General features: G+C 56.1%; 9 protein-coding genes across 9 annotated transcripts; 3 read left to right on the top strand and 6 right to left on the bottom strand.

Moving 5' to 3' along the window:
• Positions 1–3,072: 3,072 nt before the first annotated feature.
• On the bottom strand, positions 3,073–4,312 carry CH63R_10395 (Carbon-nitrogen hydrolase; the record flags this gene model as incomplete). Its single annotated transcript, XM_018305369.1, has 4 exons — positions 3,073–3,094; positions 3,200–3,984; positions 4,142–4,234; positions 4,301–4,312. 4 exons carry the CDS (start codon positions 4,310–4,312, stop codon positions 3,073–3,075), a joined length of 912 nt encoding a protein of 303 aa, XP_018154793.1.
• Positions 4,313–4,929: 617 nt separating this feature from the next.
• Positions 4,930–5,693, bottom strand: CH63R_10394 (uncharacterized protein; the record flags this gene model as incomplete). The annotated part of the gene is made up of 2 exons (XM_018305368.1): positions 4,930–5,309; positions 5,474–5,693. 2 exons carry the CDS (start codon positions 5,691–5,693, stop codon positions 4,930–4,932), a joined length of 600 nt encoding a protein of 199 aa, XP_018154792.1.
• Positions 5,694–6,162: 469 nt separating this feature from the next.
• On the bottom strand, positions 6,163–7,520 carry CH63R_10393 (Ctr copper transporter family protein; the record flags this gene model as incomplete). The annotated part of the gene is made up of 4 exons (XM_018305367.1): positions 6,163–6,231; positions 6,292–6,440; positions 6,525–7,236; positions 7,311–7,520. 4 exons carry the CDS (start codon positions 7,518–7,520, stop codon positions 6,163–6,165), a joined length of 1,140 nt encoding a protein of 379 aa, XP_018154791.1.
• Positions 7,521–9,408: 1,888 nt separating this feature from the next.
• Positions 9,409–11,405, bottom strand: CH63R_10392 (Tpa inducible protein; the record flags this gene model as incomplete). Its single annotated transcript, XM_018305366.1, has 2 exons — positions 9,409–10,067; positions 10,118–11,405. The coding sequence occupies 2 exons, from the start codon at positions 11,403–11,405 to the stop codon at positions 9,409–9,411; spliced, it is 1,947 nt and encodes a 648-aa protein (XP_018154790.1).
• Positions 11,406–12,084: 679 nt separating this feature from the next.
• CH63R_10391 (Endoribonuclease YSH1) lies at positions 12,085–12,388 on the top strand (the record flags this gene model as incomplete). The annotated part of the gene is made up of 2 exons (XM_018305365.1): positions 12,085–12,237; positions 12,287–12,388. The coding sequence occupies 2 exons, from the start codon at positions 12,085–12,087 to the stop codon at positions 12,386–12,388; spliced, it is 255 nt and encodes an 84-aa protein (XP_018154789.1).
• Positions 12,389–12,757: 369 nt separating this feature from the next.
• CH63R_10390 (Endoribonuclease YSH1) lies at positions 12,758–15,155 on the top strand (the record flags this gene model as incomplete). Its single annotated transcript, XM_018305364.1, has 3 exons — positions 12,758–13,819; positions 13,885–14,593; positions 14,662–15,155. 3 exons carry the CDS (start codon positions 12,758–12,760, stop codon positions 15,153–15,155), a joined length of 2,265 nt encoding a protein of 754 aa, XP_018154788.1.
• A 230-nt stretch (positions 15,156–15,385) lies between these two features.
• Positions 15,386–18,230, bottom strand: CH63R_10389 (V-type proton ATPase subunit a; the record flags this gene model as incomplete). The annotated part of the gene is made up of 5 exons (XM_018305363.1): positions 15,386–15,558; positions 15,611–15,790; positions 15,844–17,877; positions 17,944–18,022; positions 18,102–18,230. 5 exons carry the CDS (start codon positions 18,228–18,230, stop codon positions 15,386–15,388), a joined length of 2,595 nt encoding a protein of 864 aa, XP_018154787.1.
• A 1,269-nt stretch (positions 18,231–19,499) lies between these two features.
• CH63R_10388 (Protein GET1) lies at positions 19,500–20,292 on the bottom strand (the record flags this gene model as incomplete). The annotated part of the gene is made up of 3 exons (XM_018305362.1): positions 19,500–19,879; positions 19,950–20,136; positions 20,206–20,292. The coding sequence occupies 3 exons, from the start codon at positions 20,290–20,292 to the stop codon at positions 19,500–19,502; spliced, it is 654 nt and encodes a 217-aa protein (XP_018154786.1).
• A 562-nt stretch (positions 20,293–20,854) lies between these two features.
• Positions 20,855–21,886, top strand: CH63R_10387 (uncharacterized protein; the record flags this gene model as incomplete). The annotated part of the gene is made up of 2 exons (XM_018305361.1): positions 20,855–21,238; positions 21,662–21,886. The coding sequence occupies 2 exons, from the start codon at positions 20,855–20,857 to the stop codon at positions 21,884–21,886; spliced, it is 609 nt and encodes a 202-aa protein (XP_018154785.1).
• Positions 21,887–25,769: the final 3,883 nt, after the last annotated feature.

Here is a 25,769-nt window from a genome sequence, read left to right as displayed (position 1 = left end):
CTATCCCCCTTTCTCTTTCTCCCGCATACGCGACAAACCTCATCCGGAAACCCGGGAGATTTTTGGTGGCAAGTGGGCTTTGTACCGCATCATCTACCTCGTTCGCATCGCCTTCCTTCCCCCCGGGCTATCAAATATGGAGATACATGCGCCTCCTCCCTTTCGGATGCGCGTCCCGGTGCGCCAACCGCGCCATCGCGATCGATCCTCCTGCACTACAAATGCATCACAGCGTAAATAAGAAAAACCACCAGATAAAAACAAAGGGGCCGCATGCGTCGCAAACTCTTCCTCGACTCGTCCATCTCGGCCGTGGCCGGCAGGAAGCGCATCGTTTGCGCTGCGGCCGAGAGAGGAAGGGATACGACGGGTGGACTCTGCATGATATGGTATTGCAGAGTCATCAGCCTCGGACACCTCAGCTCACCGAGTCCCCTCTCGTTACCACGCGGTGAGCATCACACTGGAAACAGCCCAGCAGCATGAGACCTTCTCGTCAAAACCAAACTCAGCCCCCTGACGCCGGCGACGGCGGTTCTCCTACCCAGGAGCCTCGATCTAGCGACTGTGGTTCGCTTGGATTTGGACGTGTCATGTCACGCCTTCTCGGGGAATGCGATGTCTCGACCAAGTGGCCGGGTCCTCCCCTCACGCGTCTCACCTGAGGCCGAAGGAGACGAAGTGATGGAAGCGACCCACACTCACCAGTATCACTACGCTCTCGGCCCCCTTTTGTTCGTCACCGAGGTGAAGGAGACAAGAACGATAAGGGGGGGGAAGATCGTTGAGACTGAGTGGATGGGACATTTTGACAAGCAGAGATCATCCATCCCACGTTTCATCCCATCTTTGACCGACACCACCACCCCCCCTTCGACCCCTGTTCGCCCGTCCGGTACTTCAATAGCTGCTACCCGAGCCGAACGATGAACACGCCCCTCGGTCGTCCCCGACCTCCAGAAAAGTTCTTTCCCGGGTCGGATGACCCTGGCTTCCTTCTCGAAGAATGAGAGCCCCCCTATGATGGGGAAACGGAATGACGATGGGGCCCAGCAATTCGGTGAGAGAAAAGTCGCTGGTCTGTCCGTCCCTTGCCCTGGCTCTGGCCCTGGGGAAACAGAAACTCTTGAGCGCCAGAGGTCCTTGTGATGCCTGTGATGTGGCCGGGGCAAAGAAGATCCCCAGGGGAGGCCCAGACAGGCGGCCGGGTTCTGCATATCTCAAACCGCCAAATTTCCCGGGGCTGCGGTTTGGGAGCTTTGCCTTTATCCGCTTCTCTTGCCAAGTTGCCTCCCTCTTGGTTTCCTAGGCTCAAGGGCAAGGGCTGTCCGTACCCATGACACATCCGCAAAAGATCCCGGCCGTCGGCCAAATCTTTTTTGGTGTCTCTCGTAGTGTCTCCTCCTCTCGGGCACAGCAGCCGGGGCATGGGTTCCGAGTCCCCGGGGCATGACGAGGCACGAAAAAGGGAAAGAAGAAAGGAAGGAAGATGACAAAAAGTTCCCAGGCCCGGCTGGCGGGAGGGCGCCTCTTTTCCGCTCAACACACACCTGCGACTCCATCATCGGCACCCCAGCCAGCGTCATCCAGTGGGAAACATTGCCGGTTCCAAACGACTCCATTCCCCACCCTCTTAGGCCGCTGTCATGTTATGGCCACGATGACTTTCGAGGCTTGACAAACCCCAACGCCAGCCACCCCTCCCGTGGCCCGACTGAAGCATGTTTGTGGATCTTGAGGAAACGAGATCCATTACCCATGCCTTTCTTAATTTTACCACGTTATTTCGAATTTCAGATGCCCCTTCTAGCGCACTCCTCTTTTTCCTTCTTCACCTTCTTCCAGTGGGGCTAAACGAGGAGGCCTGTACGCTATGGAGTGGTACACAGAACCCACCACTGTCAGTACGAAGTACAAGTACACTAGCAGAGCAAGGATACGCACCACTACACTGGGCAGCAAGCAAGGGCCAGCCGGAGCCCAAACCATCTCTGGGCAAAATTACCCGTCCAGCGGTCCAGCGCGGCACGCCCCCCGGGGGGCCGTGACCTAGACTCTATCTCCTCCCCTGCACCGGGAAACCATCAAATTTCAAAACCGTTGGGTGTCCCCATGCTCTACGCTACGCCTCGTCTCCCTCCCCCCTCGCCGACGAGCTAACTGCCGCTGAGCTGTGAAAGGGCGGCGGCGCCTGGGATGAACCAAACCCAAACCGCCGACGGCTCGCCCGCGCTCCTTTCCCCGGTGACATGGGGCTCCCGGAAGCGAAAACACAGAGAGACTACCAAATCACCCCCTGGGATGTTGACTCACCGGCTCACCGGGGAACGTCGGCATGGCATCTCTGCGAAATTGGGCCTTATTCGGTCTGGCAACTGCCGTGGAATGCACCGACACCTCCAAGGGGCCCGGTCTACCCGATTGCTCTTCTAGGTCCACCGACTGACCCATTCCCTCTCAACTATCACCCCCTGGCTAGGGAAATCGGTGTCTCGGTGAGGCCTCTTCGGCCGGGATACCTCTCGTCCTCCGGCGTCTGGCCTGTAGCGGTACAACGTTGTATCCCTGACCAGGGAAAATACAATTCATCATTTCAAGCACCCCCATCTATGGAATATTGCGGCTCCTCTTCTAGAATATCCGCAGACGCGCCGAGTGGTCGGGACGCTTCATCCACCCTTGCGGCACGTATTCCCACCGCGGAGACTCAAGGACCTGCACAGCGGCGTTACCGACCGCCAGGCTCGCTGCCATACACGTGCGTGCTCTTCTCCCGTCCTCCCCGGCGAGGCTTTCTAGCATGAACTCCTTAGACCCAGTCCCATTGTCTGCGGCGTACCGAAGTACACACCTTGAGTGCCGGCCCCCGGGCTCGACCCTCTATGCCGGGAATATGACAGCTCACATGCCCCGGGGAACATCATAGTTCAGGGTACACATCGCTGCTCAGCCGTCAGCTAAACCGTCTTGTTGGTACACGATGGGGGGCGACGACAAGGCTATGGAGAAAGGGAGGGAGGAATAAGGCCAGAAGAGAAGACAACATCTAGGGGTGGGGGGTGGATGTACTATTTACAGGAGGAAGGGATTGAGACTGAAGGGGGTGTAAGGGTGCCGGATGAAGAAACCCACCCATCGAGGAAGGTGAACACTAACAAAAAAAAAAAAAAGAGGGGGGGGGGGGGGGGGGGGGACTCACGTGCGTCTAGTCAACGGCATCCTCTCCCTCACGGTGGCCCATTGCTCCAAATCCACGTCCACGAAGCCAATGGCCCCCTCAGCGCCCTCCTCGGCCCTGCCATCGGCGTCCACACCGCCGAGCTCGAGCCTCACCTGGCCCCAAGGGTCGATGACGAGACTGTGCCCGTAGCTGCTCCGCTTGGGATGGTGAGCGCCGACCTGCGCCGCGGCGAAGACCCAGCTCTGCGTCTCGATGGCACGGGCCCGCAGGAGCGTCTCCCAGTGCGCCTGGCCGGTCGGGATGGTGAAGGCGGAGGGGTAGAGCAGGATCTGGGCGGGGCCGACGGCAGGGTCGACGAATGGGCTGTTGGGGCCCGGGTGCGTCAGCGCGAGGGCCGGTTCGGGGAAACGGAGATCGAAGCAGATGAGGCCCCCGACGCGGCCGACGGGGGTGTGGAACGGGGCCGTCAGCGAGGTGCCGGCCTGGATCGTCGCGCTCTCGCGGGCGGCGCCCAGGTTGAAGAGGTGGAGCTTGTCGTAGGTTGCCGCGTGATTGATGGTGCCGTCGGCGTTGATCCACAGGAGGCGGTTTAGGAGCTTTGCGTCTTTCGCCGCCGCAGCGTCGGCGATTTCGGCCGGAACGTCGGTGGGCACGTGGATGCCGACGCTGATGGCGACGGAGTGGGCCTTTGCCGCCTCCTGGAGGCCGAGCACAAAGGGAGACTTGGATTGCGGCTGAGCGAGAGACAGAGACTCTTGCGGGCTTGATGCGATGTAGTCTGAGGCCTCGGGAAGGAAAAGCACCTGAGACGGCGGGGTTGAGATGTCAGTGGCGGGTGAACTGTGGGTTTCAAAATGTCTCATTGCTGGCGGAGGGAGGGCGGAGAGAGGGTTGTACAGCAAGCCATAGTTCTTGTGTTGGAGTGATGCATGAGAGAGAGAGAAGAGGGAACAAGCCTACTTTTGCGCCACCGGCAGCGGCCTTGGCGATCAGTCTAACGCACTGCTCTAGGTTGTGCGACAGGGACGCCGTTGATGTGATCTGGCCGACAGCCTATCGTGGTAAGAAAGTTAGCAAGCCGCGGCGGCCACGTGGTTGGAAGTTCGGGGTGGCCCGTACCGCGATCGCCATGGTGAAGTATGGGACGAGAAACGGGGGACGAAGGACGAGAGAGGAGAGACGAGAGACGTCCGGGATGGTCCTGGGATGAGAGGAGCCAGGAAAGCGAAGGGATGGCTGAGTTAAACGATTCCGGATAAGTTAGATTTTGTTCCACGTGGCGGACCCGGCTCAGATCGTTGACAGAGTCAGCGAGTGGTTAAGTGAGTGTGTAAATGGTAAGATGGTGCTTTTATGCGAATTGGACGGTATTGGTTGATTGGGTGCGGAGGAAGTAAGTTGAGGCATCGCCGGCCGGTATCGCTTCTCGGGAGGCGGCGGACAACCCCCCCCCTCCTCCGTTTTATCGCTTGTCTGATGGTGGGTTGCAGCGGGGTAACGGCTGTCGCAATCCCCGGGGCCTCCCTCGTCATCGGCGCTCTCATCAACGACACGACATGAGGCGGACGGGCACCAACGCCTCCGTCTCCGCCTCTGCAAAGTCCTGATTCGTATCTTTTGTTGCCTCGAAATCTATCGAAGCCCATTGTCAAAAGGTTCGAGTAAAAACAAGAGTAAACCAACTACATTTTGACGAGCCACGGCTAGAAAGAAGGACGGCGGACAGCCAACATGGGGCGCCTCAAGCGTCAATACCGCTCCTCGCTGTCGTGAGTCCCGGCCAGCTTCCCCTCCGCCTCCAGCCTTGCCAGCGCCTCCTTCACCCTCGCGACCATGGCCTTCCCGTACTCGGGCCCCAGCGGCGGCGCCGGCTTATCCGGGTCCTGCCTCAGCCAGGGGACCCTCTTCATACCGGCAGAACCCCCCTCTTGCGCATCGGCAACGGCCTCCCGTAGGACCGCGACCGCGGCGTCGTCGAACGCGCCTCCGAGTATCACGGCGCACGGCGCAGCGGCGTAGTTGCCGCTGCCGATCGTGCTGGTCTCCGCGTGCGGCGGCGGGGCGTCCGAGGCGAGGAGCGCGGGGATGATGACGGCGCCCGAGGCTGGCGTCGTGACGAAGTGGATGACTTTTCAGGGTGGAAAGAGAAGAGGGAGCCACAGTGTTAGCTGCCGGGTCGCGAGTTCGGTGGTTGATGAGGATGCGTGGTCTCAATAAGGATCGAGAGTGGGAAAAGGGGAGGGAGGGGGCGGGGGGGCATGAAGCATGAGCATGTCGTAGCTTAATCTTTACCTTCGTATTCCGGCTTCAGGCCCGCGATGATGCCGCGGCCGATCTGCTCCGTCTTTCCGCACAGAACGACGGGGATTGCTGGCGGCGACGCCTCGCCGGGCTCGCCACCTGTCCTCTGCTTGCTCCTGAGTATCTCGCGGAGAGACTGGGCCTCGTCGTTTTGGTTCTGGGCGTCCTGCCGCAGGGCGTCCTGGGTCGCCTCGTGAGACCAAAGTTGCATGCTTGCGTCGGTTAGTCTTTCTGCTGGGATGTCGACGGTCCGACAACGCCTTCTGAGCCTCGATCAATTCCCTTGTGATTCCCTTCTTGCAGGGAGCCGGATGAGTCCTCGTTGAAGTACGTAACGTCTCACGTCAGATTGTTAGATTTGAGCCTCTTCTCGACCGATCAAGCCCGATCCGGACTAGCTGAGGCCTGCGTCATTCCGCAGACCTCCCCACGTAGGGCCCGCATTGTTGGAAAGTGGTATCTACACGTCTTTTCGCATTCTGTTACCAGGGAAAATGGCGAGGCTGGACTAAACATCTCATACAAGTCACTGATTACTACGGATAGCCACCCCCTTGTAATGCCTCACTACATTGTATGTACCTCGTTAACCTCCAAATCCACCCCCGGCATTGTCTACTGCTGCCCGGTATTACCAAAGGGCCCTGGGAAATACCCTGCAAAACCGATGCATGTTCGGATTAATTCGCGAGGCCGTTCTGGGCGAAGAAGTCTTGGATCTTGCTGGTCACTTCGACGTGGGAGTAGCTCTGGGGAAGTCAATCGGTCAGCAATCGATACACACTTGAAAGGGGACCGATCAGGCTCACGAGAGTCAGGCCGTGGCCCGCGTCAGGAACGACATAGGCCTCAAAGGGGCTTGCATTCTTGAGGAGCTGGGCAGTCGCCGCAGGGATGGAGGGCAGCTCGGGGTTCCCAGTCGCGAGGCAGTCGCCCCCGCAGAAGGGAAGATCTCTCTCTATTAAGGCGGAAGTGCCGTCAGCCGGGACATCGTCTCACGCGAGATGGAAGAGGGATGAGAGGGAGCTTCTGCTCGACTTACCACCGGTTATGACGAGAACAGGCTTCGCGAAGGCACTGGGCGCCCCCGCCTCGCCGCCGATCGTGAGCAGCTCGCCGACCGTCACCGGCTTGCCGCTCTCGTACGCCGCCGTAAGGATGGCTGGGTCGAAGTTCCCTGGCGCGAAGAAGCACACGTGCACTGCTCCCTCGTACGAGGACGTCATGTACCCGTCGGCGTACCCGCTCAGCGCGGGGACGTCGCTGGCCCGGACGAAGGCGCCGCCCAGCAGGAAGTCTGGGAAAAAGGTTGCGTTAGGCGCAAAGCCCGTCAGCACGACGCCGTCTGAGATGTCCGGGTACGCGGCCGCCAGCGCATACGAGTGCACCGACCCGAACGAGTGACCTACGTGGACGATCTTGTCGAACGTGCAATCAACACCAGGGACATCGCCGGCACGCAGCTTGTCCGTCAGCGCCTTAAGCGCAGCAAGCTCAAGCCAGGCCTGGATCTCGCTAACGCCGTCGCCGCGCGTCGACTCGGCGATGCCAAGGCGGTCCCAGGAGAAGGTTGAGTAGCCGTAGTCATCGACGGCAGGGCCCACGTAGCTGTAGTTGTAGCCGTTGGCTGGGAAGTCCCAGTAGCTGCGGTCAAACCCGATGCCGTGAGTGAGAATCTGAAGCACGCGACTGGGACCCGAGTCCGGATGGCAGTACGTCGACGCAAGCTGGTAGGTACCGCCAACGTTCGCGTACTGTGGAGGAGAGGAGTGGCCGACTGTTAGTTCTTGGATCTACCCGCAAGGTTTCTTTGTGGGTTGTTCCTTACATCTACGAGGTGCTCTGCCGTAAAGTTGGTGTCCTGTGTTGAGAGGCCGATCAGGATGTTTGTGATGTCGATGTTGGTCTCGGGGGCCGAGATGTTGAAGACACCGTTCCTCGCCGTGATTGAGACCTCCACCGTGAGGTTCTGGCACACTCGTGCCGCCGCGAGGGCCGCGAAAGCCAGCGGGAGAGTGGAGTATATGAACTTCACCATCGTGTTCTCTTGTGTGGCTATTGGTTGTATGTTCTGTCGTGGCGGCGTATAAACAAGAAAGGTTAGTTGTGCCGTGGCCGGATTTTCTTTGACATGTAGATTTTTGGAAGGAGAAGAAGAGAATTGCTTCGGATACTTATACACCTAAATGACTCCCGCAATCCCATCCATCTAGAAACTCGGTACTAGAAGCCATGACGATACGACCAGGAAGCACTCATTCGCTCACATGAGGCTAACCAGTTGCTCATTTTCACCGCCCACTAATGCGTGTGTGATGTCAGCAAGTAATTGGAATTTGCAATGGGCTTACTAGTGACCCTTGGAAACGGTCGCATCTAGAGCAGCGCGGCCGGGCCGCCGTGTAAGCTTACCCAAAGACGCCGGCCAAGAGATCCCGATCTAGGCCCTTCTGCACCAGACACTCTGTCCGGCCGGCTAGGTATCGCACGGGGTGAGCTGTCAGCTTTCTCGAACTATCTACAGCGAGATTTCACTACTTCTTAAGCATCTCTGTGTGTGCGAGCGATTCCATTTTCCAGGGCACCATCAGAACCTGTTGTCGAGTCCTGCTCCTCGCAGGGACCCAAGCATCGTCCGTGAGTGGTCTAGTCACCCGACAGGTATGAAGTCAGACATTCACCAGCGCTTACATGCTGGTCCCAATCAACACCGCCGTAGATCCCCATGGGAGTTGGGGCTGTGTGCGAGACTGTTGACGCGGGAGATGACAAGCAACAACGAGGCTAGCCAGGTTCGACTAGTCTCGGCGGCAGCCCGCCATCCCGAACGCCATCGATGTCAAGGACAGACTAAGCTTCCACAATTCTTGGCTGCCATGTGCCGCAAAGCTCGCATGAACAGCGATCCCTGGATGAACACAAACACCTTCTGCGGAGGACTCGGCCACCACTCCTCTGGTAGTCCGGAGGGAACTCCGCCACGACGCAGCAGAGTCTGCTAAGGTATCTGTCAAGTGTGCGGTACTCCGACCCGGGAATCAAACGACGAATTTCATCATGTCATCTCATCCGTACAAGTCCGCAGTCGCTGACAGCATGGGGGCTACACCGAGTACTCGGAGGAGGGGGAAGTTGCAAGCTACCTTATCAAATACTGGCAGGCCAATCATGCAAACGATCGGCTCTCCAAGTGTTCAAGGCAGTGAGTGCAAGACGCCTGTGCGGAAGAAGGTGGACGTGAGATGGTGACAAAACAAAAATTGAAGAATGATGGCATCTCATCCAAACGTCACAAAGCGCATTTTCTTCAATTCTCATTCCCGATTCTTGACAAATACTTTCGCCCTCGTGGTTGCCACGGATAGCCCGGATGCAGATCGGCAGCTGGCATCGCTGTTTGCGGATGTGTGCCGTTGAATTGGAGTCGGAGGGAGGAGCCGTGAGAACGTACCGCTTGTGTACTCACTCACTCCAAGCATAACTCACGGTGAATAATCGCGTCATCAGCTACCATGGCTCGATATAGAAACACTACAAGCGGCTAACGGCAAGTAACGTTTAGTCATTTATCGATGTTTGGTTATCTTCTGTTTTGGAGATCAGACCCTGGCTGAAGTTCTCACCGGCCGCCTCCCAGGCGCATTAAGGGCAAGAGGCCACCCTTCTGTTCTCTCTCCATGATCTGTAGGCCTTCTCTGCGTCCTCGTGGCCCCCGTTTGATTGGCATCGCTTTTATCCATCCCCCTTTGAGAGCTACTATGCAGCCGATCACCACCCTCTTTCTTGACCATGCCGTCTCTGCATAACGCCATGCTAAAATAATAAAAATACAACACGGAGGTTGACTCACTCCTATGAATCCGAAATGGCCCTCTGAAGCTTGCCCAGCGTAGGTTGTCGATCGCTTGAAATGTCACACAGAGATCCTACTTGGGATCTGACGTGTCCAGCTTGTCGTAAGCCGCCTGCATGGCCCGCAGCTCAATCTCGTCGCCCTCAAGAGCAGCCACCCAATCTCGCAGTTGGATGTTCTTGCCCTTCTCCTTGTCTTCGCGCCAATTGCCGAGCCGTGCCCGACCTTCGACCGTCAGCGCGTGGTTCGCCGGTGCAGGAGGTCCCGAAGCGGCTGCGCCACCCGGCTTTCCAGGCGTGCCCATTCTCGGCGTGCTCGAACCGCTGGCACCGCCCGTCATCCACGAGTACGATTTTCCGCCTTTCTTCTTTCCAAACAGTGATCCCGTCTTGGGCATGCCGACGAACATGCTACTCGTGATGTTCTGATTCGCATGGCTGCTAGCCTCTGCCTTCTTGACAGCATCGAGCTTCTTCTGTTCCTTCTTAGAGATTGACTTCTCCGAATCAGGCGCCGAACCGCCAGGTGTTCCGGGCGCAACCGAGCCAGCACGGGATGGCGTTGCCCCAGCCTCGGTGGTTCCGTCCTTGCGGGCATTGCGCCTCCGCAGTCGTCTCTCTTCCCAGTCTCGCTCAGCCTTACCCACTTCTCTTACAGTGTGGCTCATGGTATTCGTGGCAGAGACCTTTTGCACCTTGGTGGGCTGGCTGGAGGTAGCATCTTCGAGAGTACCTGCGGAGGAGTTAGCTTAATGAAGTCCCATGGGTACCGCTTGTACCAACGTTTCAGGTTGCCTGGCCGAGGACTGGCACCATCTTCGGTCGCCGTTTGCTGCGTCGCGTCCTCTTCCTGCGTCTCCGTGGCGCTTTTCAGCGGTGCTGCAGCCGTCTGCCACTCCTCGGGGATTTCACCATGCGACGATACCTGTCGAATCTGGGCAATCCGGTTCGAGTCCTCCATGAGGGTTCGAAGTCGCTGCTTGGTGGCAAGTGAAAGCAGAGCCAACTGGTCAACCAAGAAGGCCTCCTGAGGAATCCAAGTTCCAGAAGTCGTCACCACGGTGGAGTCGGGTCCGTTCTTGGTGCTAACCGTCACGCTGGGCGCTGGGAACTCCTCAGGCAGACGCATCCGGCCCATCGGCTGGTTGCTGTTCTTGATCTCCAGGTTGAGCGACAAGCCCTGGTCCTTGGCAAACTTCTCCGCCTTTCGAAACACGACAGGAACTTGCAGGAAGGCGTTGTTGAGCTCCATAGTCCTGGTCTGTGCCAAGCGCTTCGCAGACTCCTGCCATGCCTTCTCCGCCGCCTGTGCAACCAGTTGGCTCTGGGCGTCGGTGCCAGCCGGCTGAGCAGGCTGGTTCGCAGGACCCGCGCCATAGAAGCTTCCCTTGTTTCCGGGAGGGTATGGAGGGTAGCCAGTTCTCGACTCGGGGACGTAGAGTTCGGACAGGAACTGCTCTTCGGCACGCAAGTCGATGCCCGTGCCAGCCAACGAGTCCGTTACATCGTATTCGTACTCTTTCTGCGGCCGGTCGGGAGGTCTCGAAGGTGGACCCATAGCTCCCGGTGTCGACGGTTGTTGTGGGACGGGTGTGCCTGGCGTGTTGGTGCCAAGTGCCAAAGTGGCAGTGGTGTATTGAGGAAGGGTGGGCGGCGCTGGCGGCTGAGGAGTAGTGACCTGCGGAGGAGGAGTCGGTCGCGTATCCGGCAAGGCAAGAGCCGGAGTGGTGGTGCCGTTGGCATATGGTGTCGCGTAGCCTGGCGTTGTAGGTTGCTGAGGCTGAGGTTGCTGCTGCTGTTGCGGCGGCTGCTGTTGTTGCTGTTGCGCCGCGCTGGGATATATAGGAGATCCGGCGGATGTCGCAGCAGTGGAAGGTGTGACGGGAGCGCCCGGACTTGCTGCATAAGGCGAAGTAGAGTAAGGAGATTCGGGTTGGGGGGTTGCGCCAGGTGAAAGTCGCGGTCGTTTATTAGGAGGAAGCGCAAAGCCTGCTTGCGTCGCGGCAGGAGAGGGGGAGGGTTGAGGGGGCGAGAACGCCCGCTGCGGCATCTGAGGCTGTGGTTGCGCCATGTTTGCTGCGGTTATTACAGTGAGTCGAGAGATAAAAAACGAGTAGGACAACAGGTTGTTCAGAAGTCAGAAGCTGCTCCGATGAAGCTCAGCAGGCCAAACAGCCCGGACAGTCCTCACGCGACTCTGCCCATCTGCCGCCTGCGTCGTATCGTCCAGCCGATGAATTCTCGAGATCGCGTCGGGATCGTACGGATTTCGCTGTAGCGGACGCTCAGTACGTGCGCGGTCGGGATGCGCGTATATGTTGGTCGATAGTTGGCTGATGTCAAGCGTAACGGATGGGTAGTGATGTGGAAGGAGGAGCTGTCGCCAGATGGAACTGAGAACCGCGTAAATTTAAAGTCACGTGATGATTCAGCCTCCATCCCCCGTTTTAGCGTTGTATGGCCCGAGCGTTTAGGCTGAAGCTCCAATTGAACCATAGCTGCAGCCAACTTTTACGCGACTTCTTTGGCACCTGCTGCGCGTCACTTCTCAGGTGCCTTTGTGCTGCTCCACATCTTTACTGTATTCCTCTGCTCTTCGTTGAGGGAGGATCACCACCATCGAAGACGACATCGCGTAAACGGAGTGGAGTGTTGCAGATGCGCTAACTGTCACAGCAACGGTCACCATTCGGTGCGGTATTCGTAAACTATAGTTCGCTCCGCTATATGCGACGATCGCCCTCACAAACATGGCGTCCAAACGAAAAGCCTCGGCCATGGCAGCCACAGTCTCCGAGGAACCAGTTGACCCAGCGGACGAGTTGATGTTTCTTTGCCTTGGGGGTGGAAACGAGGTCGGCAGGTCATGTCACATCATCCAATACAAAGGAAAGACGGTCATGGTACAAAACTTCATCCCTGACAAACAAACAGATACTGATACCCTCCTAGCTCGATGCTGGTCAACACCCGGCGTACGACGGCCTCGCGGGGCTTCCTTTTTTCGATGACTTCGACCTCAGCACAGTCGACGTACTTCTGATCAGCCAGTAAGCCCACCTTTCCTCCCATATGCTGTTGGATCACAGGGCAAGGCGGTGAATGACTTGGAAAACTATATACGGGATCATGCCCTGGCTCGGGACGGCGCTCTTTGGCGACTCTGGTACCCTGATGGAGCCTCTTGCTACGTCTCTTATGCTATTTCATTCCTGTACACAGAAACAATACAATACTTCTTCCCCCCCGCCTGCCTTGCCTTGCCGCCCTTGTCGTCGTGATAGCTCCCGGGGCCGTCCCGGGACGCTGGTATAGATACTTTGCGCTGGTCCAGGTTGCTAATGGGGCAATAGTTTCCACGTCGACCATGCCGCTTCGTTACCATACGTCTTGTCCAAGACCAACTTCCGAGGACGGGTCTTCATGACTCATCCCACGAAGGCCATCTACAAATGGCTGATCCAAGACAGTGTTCGTGTGGGAAACACTTCTTCTAACCCGACATCGCAGCCGGTCTACACGGAAGCAGACCATCTAAACACATTCCCTCAAATCGAGGCCATTGACTACCATACGACACACACCATCTCCTCTATCCGCATCACCCCCTATCCCGCCGGCCATGTCCTCGGGGCTGCCATGTTCCTCATCGAGATCGCCGGTCTCAAGATCTTCTTCACCGGAGACTACTCCCGTGAGCAGGACAGACATCTGGTCTCGGCCGAAGTGCCCAAGGGTGTCAAGATCGACGTCCTCATCACTGAGTCCACCTACGGCATCGCATCACACGTGCCCCGACTCGAGCGGGAACAGGCCCTGATGAAGTCCATCACCAGCATCCTCAACCGCGGTGGCAGGGTCTTGATGCCCGTCTTCGCCCTCGGGCGCGCCCAGGAGCTGCTCTTGATCCTGGATGAGTACTGGGGCAAGCACTCCGAGTTCCAAAAGTTCCCCATCTACTACGCCAGTAACCTCGCCCGCAAGTGCATGGTCGTGTACCAGACCTACGTTGGTGCCATGAACGACAACATCAAACGCCTCTTCCGCGAGCGCATGGCCGAGGCGGAAGCCTCGGGTGACGGCTCCGGTAAGGGAGGCCCCTGGGACTTCAAGTACATCCGCTCCCTCAAAAATCTCGACCGTTTCGACGACGTTGGCGGCTGCGTCATGTTGGCCAGCCCCGGTATGCTGCAAAACGGCGTCAGCCGCGAGCTGCTCGAGCGCTGGGCCCCCAACGACAAGAACGGCGTCATCATCACCGGTTACAGCGTCGAGGGCACCATGGCGAAACAGATCATGCAGGAGCCCGACCAGATCCAGGCTGTCATGAGCCGCACCACGGCCGGCGCCCGGCGTGGGCCCGGTGGTGAGAGCGAGAAGGTCCTCATCCCGCGCCGTTGCAGTGTCGCCGAGTACTCTTTTGCCGCCCACGTCGACGGCACGGAGAACCGCGAGTTCATCGAGGAGGTCGCGGCGCCCGTGGTGGTAGGCAACTCATTTCCCGGTTTCGCAACTGGAAAGTCGCAATCAGTCAACTAACGCGTTCTCAGATCCTCGTCCACGGTGAACAGCACAACATGATGCGTCTTAAGTCCAAGCTCCTCTCTCTCAACGCCGGCAAGACCCAGAAAGTCAAGGTCTTCAGCCCCAAGAACTGCGAGGAGCTCCGCATCCCCTTCAAACAGGACAAAATGGCCAAAGTTGTCGGCAAACTCGCCACCATCCCTCCCCCGACCTCCCTATCCTCGCCCACGCAGCACCAACAGCAGCTCGTCACGGGCGTCCTCGTCCAGAACGACTTCAAGCTCTCCCTCATGGCCCCCGAGGACCTGCGCGAGTACGCCGGCCTCAATACCACCACAATCACTTGTAAGCAGCGCCTCCGTCTCACTGCCGCCGGCGTCGACCTCGTTCGATGGGGTCTCGAGGGCGTGTTCGGCAGCGTCGAGGAGCTGCCCGAGATGCGCAAGGCCCCAGCCGCAAAGGACGGCGCCGTCGCCAACGGAAACGGGACAAAGCCCGAGGACGGCGAGGACCAGGAGATGCAAGAGGCGCAGAAACACCAAGAGCAGGAAGAGGCCGACGAGGAGGTCGCCCATCCCGTGGCAGCGTATCTCGTCATGGGCTGCGTCGCCGTGCGGTACCGCAGCGACGGCGAGGTCGAGCTGGAGTGGGAGGGCAACATGCTCAACGACGGCATCGCCGATGCCGTCATGTCCTGCCTCTTTTCCATCGAGAGCAGCCCCGCAGCCGTCAAACGTACGTTCTCCCTTTTCATACCCTTCCGTATTATCATCCTGCTCTGATGGCTGACAAACCCGCGACAGGCTCCGCGAGCGCCCACACCCACGATCATGCCCCTCCCCCGCTTCCCAAAAACCCCCATGCGAATGTCTCGGCCCCGGAACGCCTCGAGCGCTTCCTCATGTTCCTTGAGGCCCAATTCGGCGCCGACAACGTCAACCCTGTCGCCGAGCCGCGCCTCCCGCCGCAAACCGAGGGAGGTGCCGCCGAAGACGGGACGACTAGCAAGGCAATCAAAGCCGACGTCGATGGCGAAGGCGACGGCGGCGACACCTCCATGGACGTCTCAGATGACGAGGCTCAGCAGAAGAAGCTGGCGGCGCGCCGCCAGGCCGAGATTGAGCGCCTCCACAAGATCGGCATTCCCGTGCCCGGCATTCGCATTAAGGTTGACAAGATGGAGGCTGTCGTCTGGTTGGAGGATTTGGAGGTTGAGTGCAGCCATAAAGCGTTCGCCGACCGCGTCAGACGCGTTTGTGAGCATGCTGCTGAGGTGACGGCTCCGCTCTGGGGATAAAACAGGAGGGGTCTTATAGAAGCCTGGATGCGCGGTTCTTCTCAGGGCGTTTTGTATTGGTGTAGTCTACCTTAGTCACAGTCACAGTCACAAATCCGTTCGGTGTGGCCCTTCAAGCTTTAGAGGCTGAATGCTCTAGTGCATTGAGCTATGCTACAGAGGGGCTACGGTTACAATGAAAAGTAAGATGCAATACATCGCACTGCGGAGACTACAGAGGAGAAGAGTTATCAACCCAAGTACTCCTTCAGCTCATCAGACTCTTCTAGCGTAGTACTGAAGGAGAAGGGAGCAAAGGCCCAGCCAGCAAACTCCGCGAACTTGGAGAAGGACTCGACCCAGGCCAATCTGAGAGAGTGCAGCATGGCACTGGTACCCTCCATCATGACCAAGATGGCAATAGCTAGGTCGGCTGTTAGCAAAGACGATGAAACAAGATGGCATTAGTAACTTACTCAGGAAGAACCACATGTAGAAGATGACAACAATCGCAATAGCACCAATGATGCCGTTGAACTTGAGCGCGGGACCGAGGGTCATGGACCAAAGTACGGCACTGAGCTGCTGGTGGGCCAGCGACAGCGCCCAGAGACGAAGGTACGAAGCGGTGTGAGAAACGCAGTTCAAGCAGAATTCTACGTGCAACGTTAGTGTGCTTCATAGAATTGAAGGAAGGCAAGTCTCTTACCGATGGTGTGGATGATTTGATGGATCATGACTTCGCTAAATTCGAATTCCTCGTGTTCCTCTTCGCCGTGTAGGTCTTGCGTGATCATAGCAACACCCTCACCATCAGACTCAACGCTGGGGCGGCCATTCAGTCCTTGGGTTTCCTCGTCGTCGTCGCCATCGAGCGCACTAACGCGAGAGCTCTCTCCAATGCCCCTATAACCCTTGGCGCGAGCGTGGTTGTGCTCCCAGCGGAGGTAGAAGGGCTTCAAGAACAACAGAACGGGGACCTGAATAACGGCGAGAAGGAGAAGGAAAACTTGTACACCAGCCTGTCCAGGATACAGTTCCGCTCCTTCCTCAAGAGTGCCGGGCTGCAGAAACATGTAGATCAACATGTTCAGCAATCCAGGCGGGTTGCGGGGGTTCTGCGGGTCATTCCAGTTGACCGACCACTTGTAGAGAATGCACATAACCAAGTAGCCGAAAATGGACTGGAAGAAGATCATGCCAGGGACAAAGTTACCCCAGATATCGATCGGCTTCTTGAAGTGCTTGGCGTTGACGTAGGCGAAGATGAGAGAGTAGGTCATGTGGGCCCAACCCAAAACGATACTCATCTTCATCTTGTAACTGTTGCTGAAGAGAAGATCATTGTCTGTCTCGTGCCATCTCCAATCCAGACCAAAGGGGTATCGGTAGCCGTGATCGTTGAGTTTACCCGTAAGAGTCTGTCCAACCTTGTAACCCTCAGGCACATCCCACTTCCAGGCACTGTCGAACAATGTCAAAGATTTGGAGAAGACATCGTTGTAGATGAGACCCGTAAACAGTGAGAATACACCCATGACCAAGGCGATGTATCTGCCGTAGTAGAGCATGGCGAACAGCTCGAAAGTGACCTTCTTGAGAGGCTTCTCCCAGTAGATCATGGCGAGTGCGGCAGACACCATGATGACGGCATGACCGAAGTCACCGAACATGACGGCGAAAAGGAATGGGAAGGTAACAATGACCGGGAGGGCCGGGTTGACCTCCTGGTACGTAGGGGTACCGTAGGCATTGACGATAGTCTGGAATGCCTCGGTAAACTTGTTGGTCTTGATGTACGTTGGGGGAGTCTTGTTGGTGCGGATCTCGTTGATGATAGAAGGCACAGAGAGTCCAGCTCGGTTCGTAACATCCTGCAACGTAGACCGGATCAACGGCAAATCATTGGTCGGGCACCAGCCCTCGGCAATGAGCGTGCGACGGGCACGATCATACGAGAAGAGGTTTAGGGTGTTGTACACGGCCTTCTCCTTCGTGACGAGAACCATCCAAGCAGACAAGGCCTGAGAGATCTGGGTGAGCTCAGCGTTCAGAGTCTGCTGGGTGTTACGGAGAACGTTCTGGACGTCGTTGAGACGAGCGTTGACCTCGTGGATCTGGTCGCGACGAAGATCGCTGTTCTCGTCGACGTTGTACACCTCGGCACCCATAGACTCGGAGATCTTGCGAATCTTGGCCAGAATCTCCTTGCCGTGAGCGAAGATTACGAAGACGTTCTTGTTGATCTCCTCGTTGTTGGTAGGGTCGACGAGCGGCTCGGGGATCTCAGACTGGTTCATGTACAAGTTTCCACGCAGAGTTCTCCAGAGAATGCGCTCGAACGAGGCAACACGATCTCTGTTAATAACGCCGGCGACGAAACCAATGTTCATTCCGGAGAACGACCGCTCGACATCTGGGGCGGAGTTGTGCTGCTCAACGTCCTGAAGTAGGGGGGCATCGTCGTTGTCGGTAGACGCGCGGATCTCCTCGACGCTACCATGGGCCCTGTCGAAGAAGCCGCCAGCCTCACGGAGAACCCAGCGCCACTCGGTGAGCTCGACCTCGCGCTTCTTCAATGTCTCGTAGCTATCGTTGAGCTGGTAGACGCGTTGCTCCAGACTCTGGCTTCGCTCGGCGAGCTCGTCGATCTCGGAGGTAGACGGATTGGCAAGCCTCTCGGCATCGAGGTCAAACTTGCGGAGGGAGATGCCTGCCTTCTCCATCTGGGCGTAGAAGTATCCTGACGCGGTGTTAGCTTTGTGTCACCGTATCGTCGTGAGGCGCGTGGCTGGAAGTGATGACGTACGCAGTTGGCGTTCGACGTTGTCGAGTCTTCGGATCTCCTGGGTGAAGGTACGCTGAAAAGCACTGACTTCGCCATTGAGCTAGATGTAAAGAGAGATGTCAGTTTTGATGAACCGACCGAGGCCGCAACTGGGTGAAGGGGGGTGGGCAACATCGTACATCTCTAAATTGAAGGAGACCAAGCTCTCCGAGAGCTGTGACAACCTCGCGACCGATTTCATTGGAAATGTATAGCTGCACCATACTCATGTTCGCAGAGCGAAACATGGTATCCTGTGCCGGAGCCATCTTGATGTATGGCAGGAGCTCCGAACCGTTCGAGGGGGTGATGATCGAGCTTGTGCTTCTGTGCCAGGTCTAAACACGGAGCTGCCAAGTTGATGTCGTTGCCTCCAAATGCACACTGGGGGCTGAGTCGGGATCTCGGGAATATACTTGTTCCGCGACCGGGGCCTTATCTGGGTTTTCTGCACATTGTGGCGTGAACTTCAGGTGGAACGTGGCGGTGCAAGCTCTAGGTAAATATTTTTGCGAATTATCCACAGGCAAATTCTCACCATTTCTCTTCTCTACAACATCCAAAGAGTTTGAGGCACGAGACATTACGTCCGTTGCTCCTTTGCAGTCGCAAGACACCTTCAGAATCGAAGCTGTGTTTTCCTCGTCCGCGTCGCGTTTCTTCACAAAGACAAACTGCGTCGCTATATCGCACAAACATGATGTCAGCCTGATTGGGGTTTCATTTCCTTGACGGGCGAGCTCGGTGGACTCGAGCTCAGAAGAGCCGATCTCATACGGACATTTTACTGACCGAAACATTACAAGCAGTAATCATGAAGATGGCGCTTTCGAAGCTTTGTTGGCGGTCCGCAAGGACATCTATGGTCAACCAAAGTCAATATGACGCCTAGAGCAAACCCCAAAGTACCCTGCCAAGGGTCATTCTCCGTCGTGTTACAAAGTCTTAGCGTTTGCCATTAAGAACTTTGCGTCAATTTACAAAGAGAAACATTCCAATGCCTGGACGATGTCTAAAACGCAGGTCGCTTGCCAGGCATTCGTCCATATTCGCTGCAGTTAAGACCAGAGCGGTACGCTGGCGCTTTTAGCTTGCTTTGAGCGAACTGCCACCGACTACGCACCGGTTGGTTGATTACCAGACCTATGGTGCCGGTATCGTGATCTTTTTGCCGCCACGGGTCTATTTTTTGCTGTACGTGCTAGACAGAGCATGGCCTTTCTGGACGCCTGAGCGGCATTTTTTATCGCTGAAATCATGCTGGTTTTTTCGTACAAACTTGACAGCAATCACTGCCCGCTTTAACTACATGTATGATACCTTGAAAGGTTGACGTGAACCTGAATGGGATTGCAAGATTTGGTCCTAGCGCTGCATCTCAAATGTTTGTTTTCAGGCACCTAAAACAGCTGAGCAATACCTGCGATTGAATCTGATAACCAAGTATGATTCTTGCTGATGACACGGGAGAGCCCAGAAGGTGCCCAAAAAGGTTAAATGCCCATTTTGTGAGCGCATTGCGATTTTCATTGAGTTTATCACAGTTCCTTCTTCCCCTTCTCGCCCAGGCCAGCCACAGTCTTAGCCTTCCCTGCCCCTGCGGGGACCTTCGCCGGATTTGCCTTGCTCTGCTTCGCTGCGAGGGCGAGTCCTACGACCGAAACAACCATCTCGACGACAAGCGTGACCATGCCCGAGCATGCCAACTGCCACGACGCAATGCTGACGCTGCCAATTGGGGCCTTGGGGAACGATAAAATCCACTCTGCGTAGTAGGGGAACCACCCGTAGGGCAACCAAAACATGGGCTCCTTGGAGTACCAGAAGGGCAGTCCGTATTGCGGCGCCTTGGTGAGGAGCCATCGAAAGCCGGTCAGGTAGGTGTCGAACTTGGATCTCGCGGCTTCTTGAGTTTGCTCTGCGGGAGGAAAATGTCAGTAGGACCTTCTAAGTGAGTGTGAACAAAGGTGGGATCTTCGCGGACGTACTGCTCTTCTCTAGCTGCTCTAGCTGCTTGTCGTGGGTACGACGAAGCTTCGCCCACTTGGCGAACTCGTCTTGGCTGCTGGTTGCATTCAGCTCCTTTCGCGTCTTTAGGAACTCGATCTGCAGTTGCCGGTGCTGCTTCGCAGCTTTCGAGGTCGAGATAGGGAGGTAGTTGAGCAATGTCCAAAGCTACTAAGCAGTCAGTCATGGACGATCCTTCCGGGAGCAGCTGTTTAGAGGTAAAAGAAGCAAACGGACCAGATTGTTGATGGTAGCAGCGCCGATGGTGTTGACCAGATGGGAGAACACCTCCAGCACGAAGATGACGACGAGTAGAGAGGGCATGATAGTTGCCCTTTGGAAGATCACAGACTCGCAAGCGGTAACTATCGGCGCATGCTGCTGCAATGATTTGAAAGTCGCGGGGCGACACAGTACAAAGCGGAATGGTGGTTTGTTGTGCGTATGCCTAAGTGAGCCCTCCGGTACTGTAGGGAGGTAGGACCACGTTTTCCCCCGCTACATACCTCTCCTACCTGTGCGCTGGGGTGGGGAGCACACACCACGGCTTACGTAGAGAAGACGTACACATGTCATAGCCCCGCGAATTGCATCTTTAGCGGAGACACTTGAGCCACGCACAGCAAGTAAGCCACGGCCCGCCTCACCACACACTGCCTAGGAACCAATCATCTTTAGCTTCGTTTACATTCATCAAAGCACAAGTTCAACACCCTCAACATCTGGGCCATCGACTGAACCCATTGCTGTGGCTCACCCGTCGTTTCCCTCCCCCACCATCACTACCACCACTACACGTCTGTTGTACTTGTGCCCGCGCGCCGTCGTATGTTCACAGACATGCCCTGAATCAAGACCGTTAGTCACGCCTTCTATTATCGCAGCCATGTCGAGAGCTCTGGACAAACATGTCATCGCGGCTCTGAAGCAAGGCGACCACCAGAAAATCTTTGACGACATTTCCAGTATCTTCGTGTCGCCTGAGGACGGATGCCGTCTCGAGATTGAGGTTCTAGGTCAGAGCCACCCGTTGAGGCTGGGCGAGCACTTTCTGCGAGATGAAAACGCTGTTGCTGTCCCCAAGCTCCGCATAGTACAGGCCTTTCTCGTCGCCAGACAGATCTTTCAGAAACATCTGGCTGCAGGCTCCGTTGACGCCGAGCTTCTGTTCACCACAACAAGCGTTTTGCTGTTCCTGGACCCGGAACACCTCACGGCCGCCAACACTAGGAAGCGCCTCATTCGCGACGCGATCTTAGCGGGGGTTGATGTGCATGGGCGTCTGACAAGAGAAAAGTGGTTTGTTGACAGCTTGCTGACCAGCCGACTGCATCGGCACACAAAATCGCCTACTTTATGGAGTCATCGACGCTGGCTAATGGAGCAGGGCCGTCAAGCCGGGCTTCCTGTTACGGTTCAACAGGAAATCGAATCGATCGTCATGGTAGCTGGAGAGCGGCATCCACGTAACTATTATGCCTGGACCCACGCACGTTGGTTGATTCGGACATTTCTGGTCGACTCGGAGCCTGAAGTGTTTCAATCCCTTATCCAAAGCGTCAAGAGATGGTCTTTTAGACATCACGCCGACGTTTCTGGCTGGTCGTTTCTTGCCTATTTGATAGAGAGGCTCGACGACAAAGGGAAACAAATATCCTTGTCGGTCTTTGAGGAGACTCTAAAACTGACGGAGTCTCTTCGATGGTACAACGAGTCAGTGTGGTGGTTTCTCCGCACGACGGCTTCCAGACCTGCCTTGGGACAAACCAGACAGGAGGACTTCGCAACTGTCCAGCAAAGGCTTTTGGCTATGAAAGCTGATGATTCCGCTGAAGCCATGGTACTGAAAACGGCACGGAAGTGGTGCGACTCGTATGGACCGCATGGCGACAAAACATGTTCGGGTGCAACGGAATAGGTTTGAGTGAGATAAAAGCTTGGGAAAAAAATTTAAGATCGCGTGCGGCATTGTCGTTCGAATTTGGCATTCACGTCGAGGCCTGAAGCCGGTCCGTCTCCGTTTGCTTGACATGCTCCCGGGTTAGGCCTTGGACTTGGGCCTAGCCAACGGGACTTGTTTTCAGACGCTAATTGAATACGAGGGAGGAACTGCCAGTTCGCGTGGCCCTTCAGCGGAGGGCATCAAATGTTGAATAAGTCGGCAGCCCCCCTTGTGAATGACAACTTGTTGCAATAAGGACACAATAGGGCGTACGTCCAGCAGCACAACCGTCCGCGAGTTCAGCCGACAGCCTCCACCACCAGCCTGATCGGAAGTTGGTGATCAGAGGCTGAAACCTCTGGCAACCTGTCCACCCCTGTCCACCATATCCACATTGGGACCGCCTCTGTGCGTCCGCCAAGCCTGTAGTCGAAGCTCACAGACACTTGAGATGATCGGGATCTACGGGCGAGTGGGCGGGAGTGCTGTCCGTCCTGTATTGGTATAGACTGTAGCTTGGGCAGGCGCTGTTGGAATCGTAGCATCAGATAGAGGGCGTGGCTTCCGTCATGATCTACGATGGGAAACGCGTAGGTTTGACGACAGGTAGGCCGTTTGCAAACAGTCATGCCGACGGCATCTGCTCTTGAACTGGCGGTGACAGATAAAGTTGGCTTCCAAAGACGATATACAAGGAACCAGTTGGGCTGGAGCAAGGGCAGGGCAGCGCTGTAGTCGGGGTTCAGGAAGCCGGTGCGGCAGAATGGTTTTTGAGACGAGAGCGTTGGCAATTTGGCACAGCCAGGCTCCATGGCTGTCATTTCCCCAGTATGATGAGAATGGGGTTCTTAGCCGCCGTGGGTGGCTGTCAGTTGTAAGATTGACGAGGAAAATCTTTGGGTGTAAGGACCAGGGCTGGGTAATTAGCAGCGAGTGCGAAGCTCAGGGGGGCAAATGATCGAAATTGGACACTGGACCTGGTTGGTTTGATTTCACAGTGAACCGAGCATTTACCGCTTGTATCTACTCCTCAACGCCTCATTTGGGTGGTCGATCGTTCTTTGAACCCCGGATACAGACCCTCTGCGTAATGTCGGACCTTTGCGCAATGGGGACGGCCAGGGACCCTAGATGCAGCAAGTGGGAAGCGGAAAGAAAAGAGGCCGGAACGGCAGGACAGGGCAGGAATCAAGAGGCGGCGGGCAAACGAGTGAATAAAGCGAGCGTGGCCGGCCGGCCAAACGACCAGGGCAACCAGAGATAAGGCACAATTGCGGCGCACTTCATCTTGGTGGCTCTTCAGAGCAACAGAAGCAGAGGCCACTTCTTCGCAGGGCCTAACTTGGAAATTAACTTGAGAAGCACGAGCCAGTATCGGCGCCCGTCGGCTCGCCCGATGTTTTGATTGACGTGGATATGGGGTCAAGCTTTGCCGGGCTCGAGTCCGTCTACCAATGTACGTTCCCGGCCGAAGAAATGGCCTCGGCAGGCCATTCAGAGTCGAAGTGGAAACAAAAGAAACGGCAAATACATTGCGGCTGATCGTTGGGCTTGCGAGTCCATAAGGACGCCTTGCGGCGACGACAAAACTCAGGAGAGAGCGAGACAAGAAGGAGAGTAGGGTGATGGTTAGTAGCCAACCACCACAGTTTGGACGAGACTCAAAAGGGCTGGCGGCCATGCTGGCTGCAAGGGGCCAACCTGGTAAGAAGCTGGAGAAGACAGCCCGAAGCAGAATCAAGTGGATCTTGAAAGTGGAGAGTCTGCAAGGTGCACCCTGTTTTGCGAGCGCTAAAGCGGGTTAAGTGTTTTTCGTAGTGGCTGCTGCTAGCTGTTGTCCCGTTCGTATCCCACGGGCATGTTGAACGTCGACGGCGACTTGACCAGCCCAAACACGCCGCCCAAAACAGATGAAGGGTACATCTCACCACGAGGATGAGGACGTGGCTTGCTGGAGTGAACGGCAGCGATGCAAACGGCGGCTAGACTGAGCTGAGAAACTGGTTCTTGGGAAGCGGAGAGAAAATGAGACAGACGGCTGGGACGTATGCCTCGGGACGCATGTATCTGGAAAAGCAATGGGGTTCCGCCCGTTTCTCTAACGATAACATATCAATTTTAGAAACCTTTAGTTCATTCAAGTGCGTCACTCTTGAATTGCTGGTTTTCTACAGAATGAAGCGTGCCATTTTTGATGTCCGTCCTACATTCCCTTGCTTCGGCCACATCACACTAGGCTATCAAACCCCTAATCCAACATAGACCTGATAACCTGGATCTGCTCCAGCACGCTTGATCGACTGGTGCCGCCTTTAGCCGTTTTCGCCTCGACACTCGCTTCATATTCGAATGCCTCCGCAATGTCTGCTGTGAACCAAGACTCAATGGCTTGCAATTGCTCGAGGGTCAGCTTGTCCATCGAAACTTCCAGCTTTTTAGATAGTACAACGACGCGTCCGGAGATGTGGTGAGCCTCTCTGAACGGACATCCCCTCCTCACCAACCACTCTGCAACATCAGTGGCTAGCATCGTTTTGCCCAGAGCAGCCTCCATCCGCTCTGGCCGCACTTTCAAGGTAGCAATGACCCCATTGGCTATGCCTAGACTATCCGACACAGTCTGAACCAAAACCCTTCCTGAAGATCTTTGTTGTAGCAAGATGGCAAGCCTTTCAGAGTCTTTCAAATGAATGGTTAGTAGTTACCATCGATGCGCTCCTCAAAGCCAAGACAACTGGCTGAGATATTAATATGAGGACTCACCATCATTACTCCAGCCATTTGACCGAAAGCACGTCCTGAATTGCCCCGGAGAAGCTCTAACGAGTCCCCGTTGAATTTGTTGGGCATTAAAGAGCTACCCGTACAGTAGGCGTCGGCCAACCGCACGAAGCTGAACTCAGATGTCGATTAGGACACATGCAATTTCTCCAACGAATCATTCAGCACATGTTTCTCATACTGGGAAGGCCGTTAGACTGGGGATTGTAGTTGCCAGTCTTTGGGATATTTTTTGGTATAACCCGAGGTCTGTGACCGAACCGCCCAGGAAATGGAGCAACTTAGACGTGGTGAACCGCATGCCAGGGGCTTGGAGCTGGGTGGCATGGGTCAGAGTACTGGCATACAGCACTATTCAGTGTCAGAAGTGTAGCGCTCAAGTCGGGGCTTGACACGGTACCCAGCACTCTGGCTGACTGGCTCAAGCTCTGATCACCCTTGATCACCTTACTCAGGTCAAGGCAGCGCCAGCTCACGTTTCCTACTAGAACCGAATGTGGAAGGGGGCGAATTGCCGGTGCGACTATTGAGGTAAGTAGTTTAGGTACAACGAAGAGACTTTGCTTTGTTTCCTCGCAGGCGAGAAAAACGCCATGTCTCATGGCTTTTCGGCCACTTCCCTTTGTCACTCGCTAGATACTTCCTTCCATTTTCCCCTTGGGATAGAGCGACCTGCATGACGCTACGGGCCATGACGAACCCACCACGAACAAGTTTGACATTTTGAGTCTAGCAGCTGCCATTGGTGCCAGGGGTGGCCTCGAGTGGTCCCAGCTCAAGGCATTGACAGAACGAACACACCTCAGTAGCCCATGAAGAGAAGGAGCAGAATTACAGAAGCCGACACCAGAGAGAAGAAAACAACGGCGGCGGCAGAAGTAGTGTAGCAGAAGTAGTGTAGCAGAAGGGAGAGGAGGGGAGCACATAGCCAATGGCGTCCAATTGTGCGAGATCCGCCGCAGCAAGACCTCCCCTGCTAGCATTGCAAACAGGTGTGCAGATCTTTGTGTTGCCTATCCCAGTTGAGCAGCAACAGAAAGGAAGGAGTACGTACAGTAGTTTCCACTACTTGTCTAAG

This window comes from Colletotrichum higginsianum, assembly GCF_001672515.1.
Source record: "Colletotrichum higginsianum IMI 349063 chromosome 7 map unlocalized unitig_7, whole genome shotgun sequence".
In the NCBI taxonomy this organism is placed as follows: Eukaryota; Fungi; Ascomycota; class Sordariomycetes; order Glomerellales; family Glomerellaceae; genus Colletotrichum; species Colletotrichum higginsianum.
Note: the sequence above shows the minus strand (reverse complement) of the source record. Positions and strands in the feature narration are given on the sequence as shown.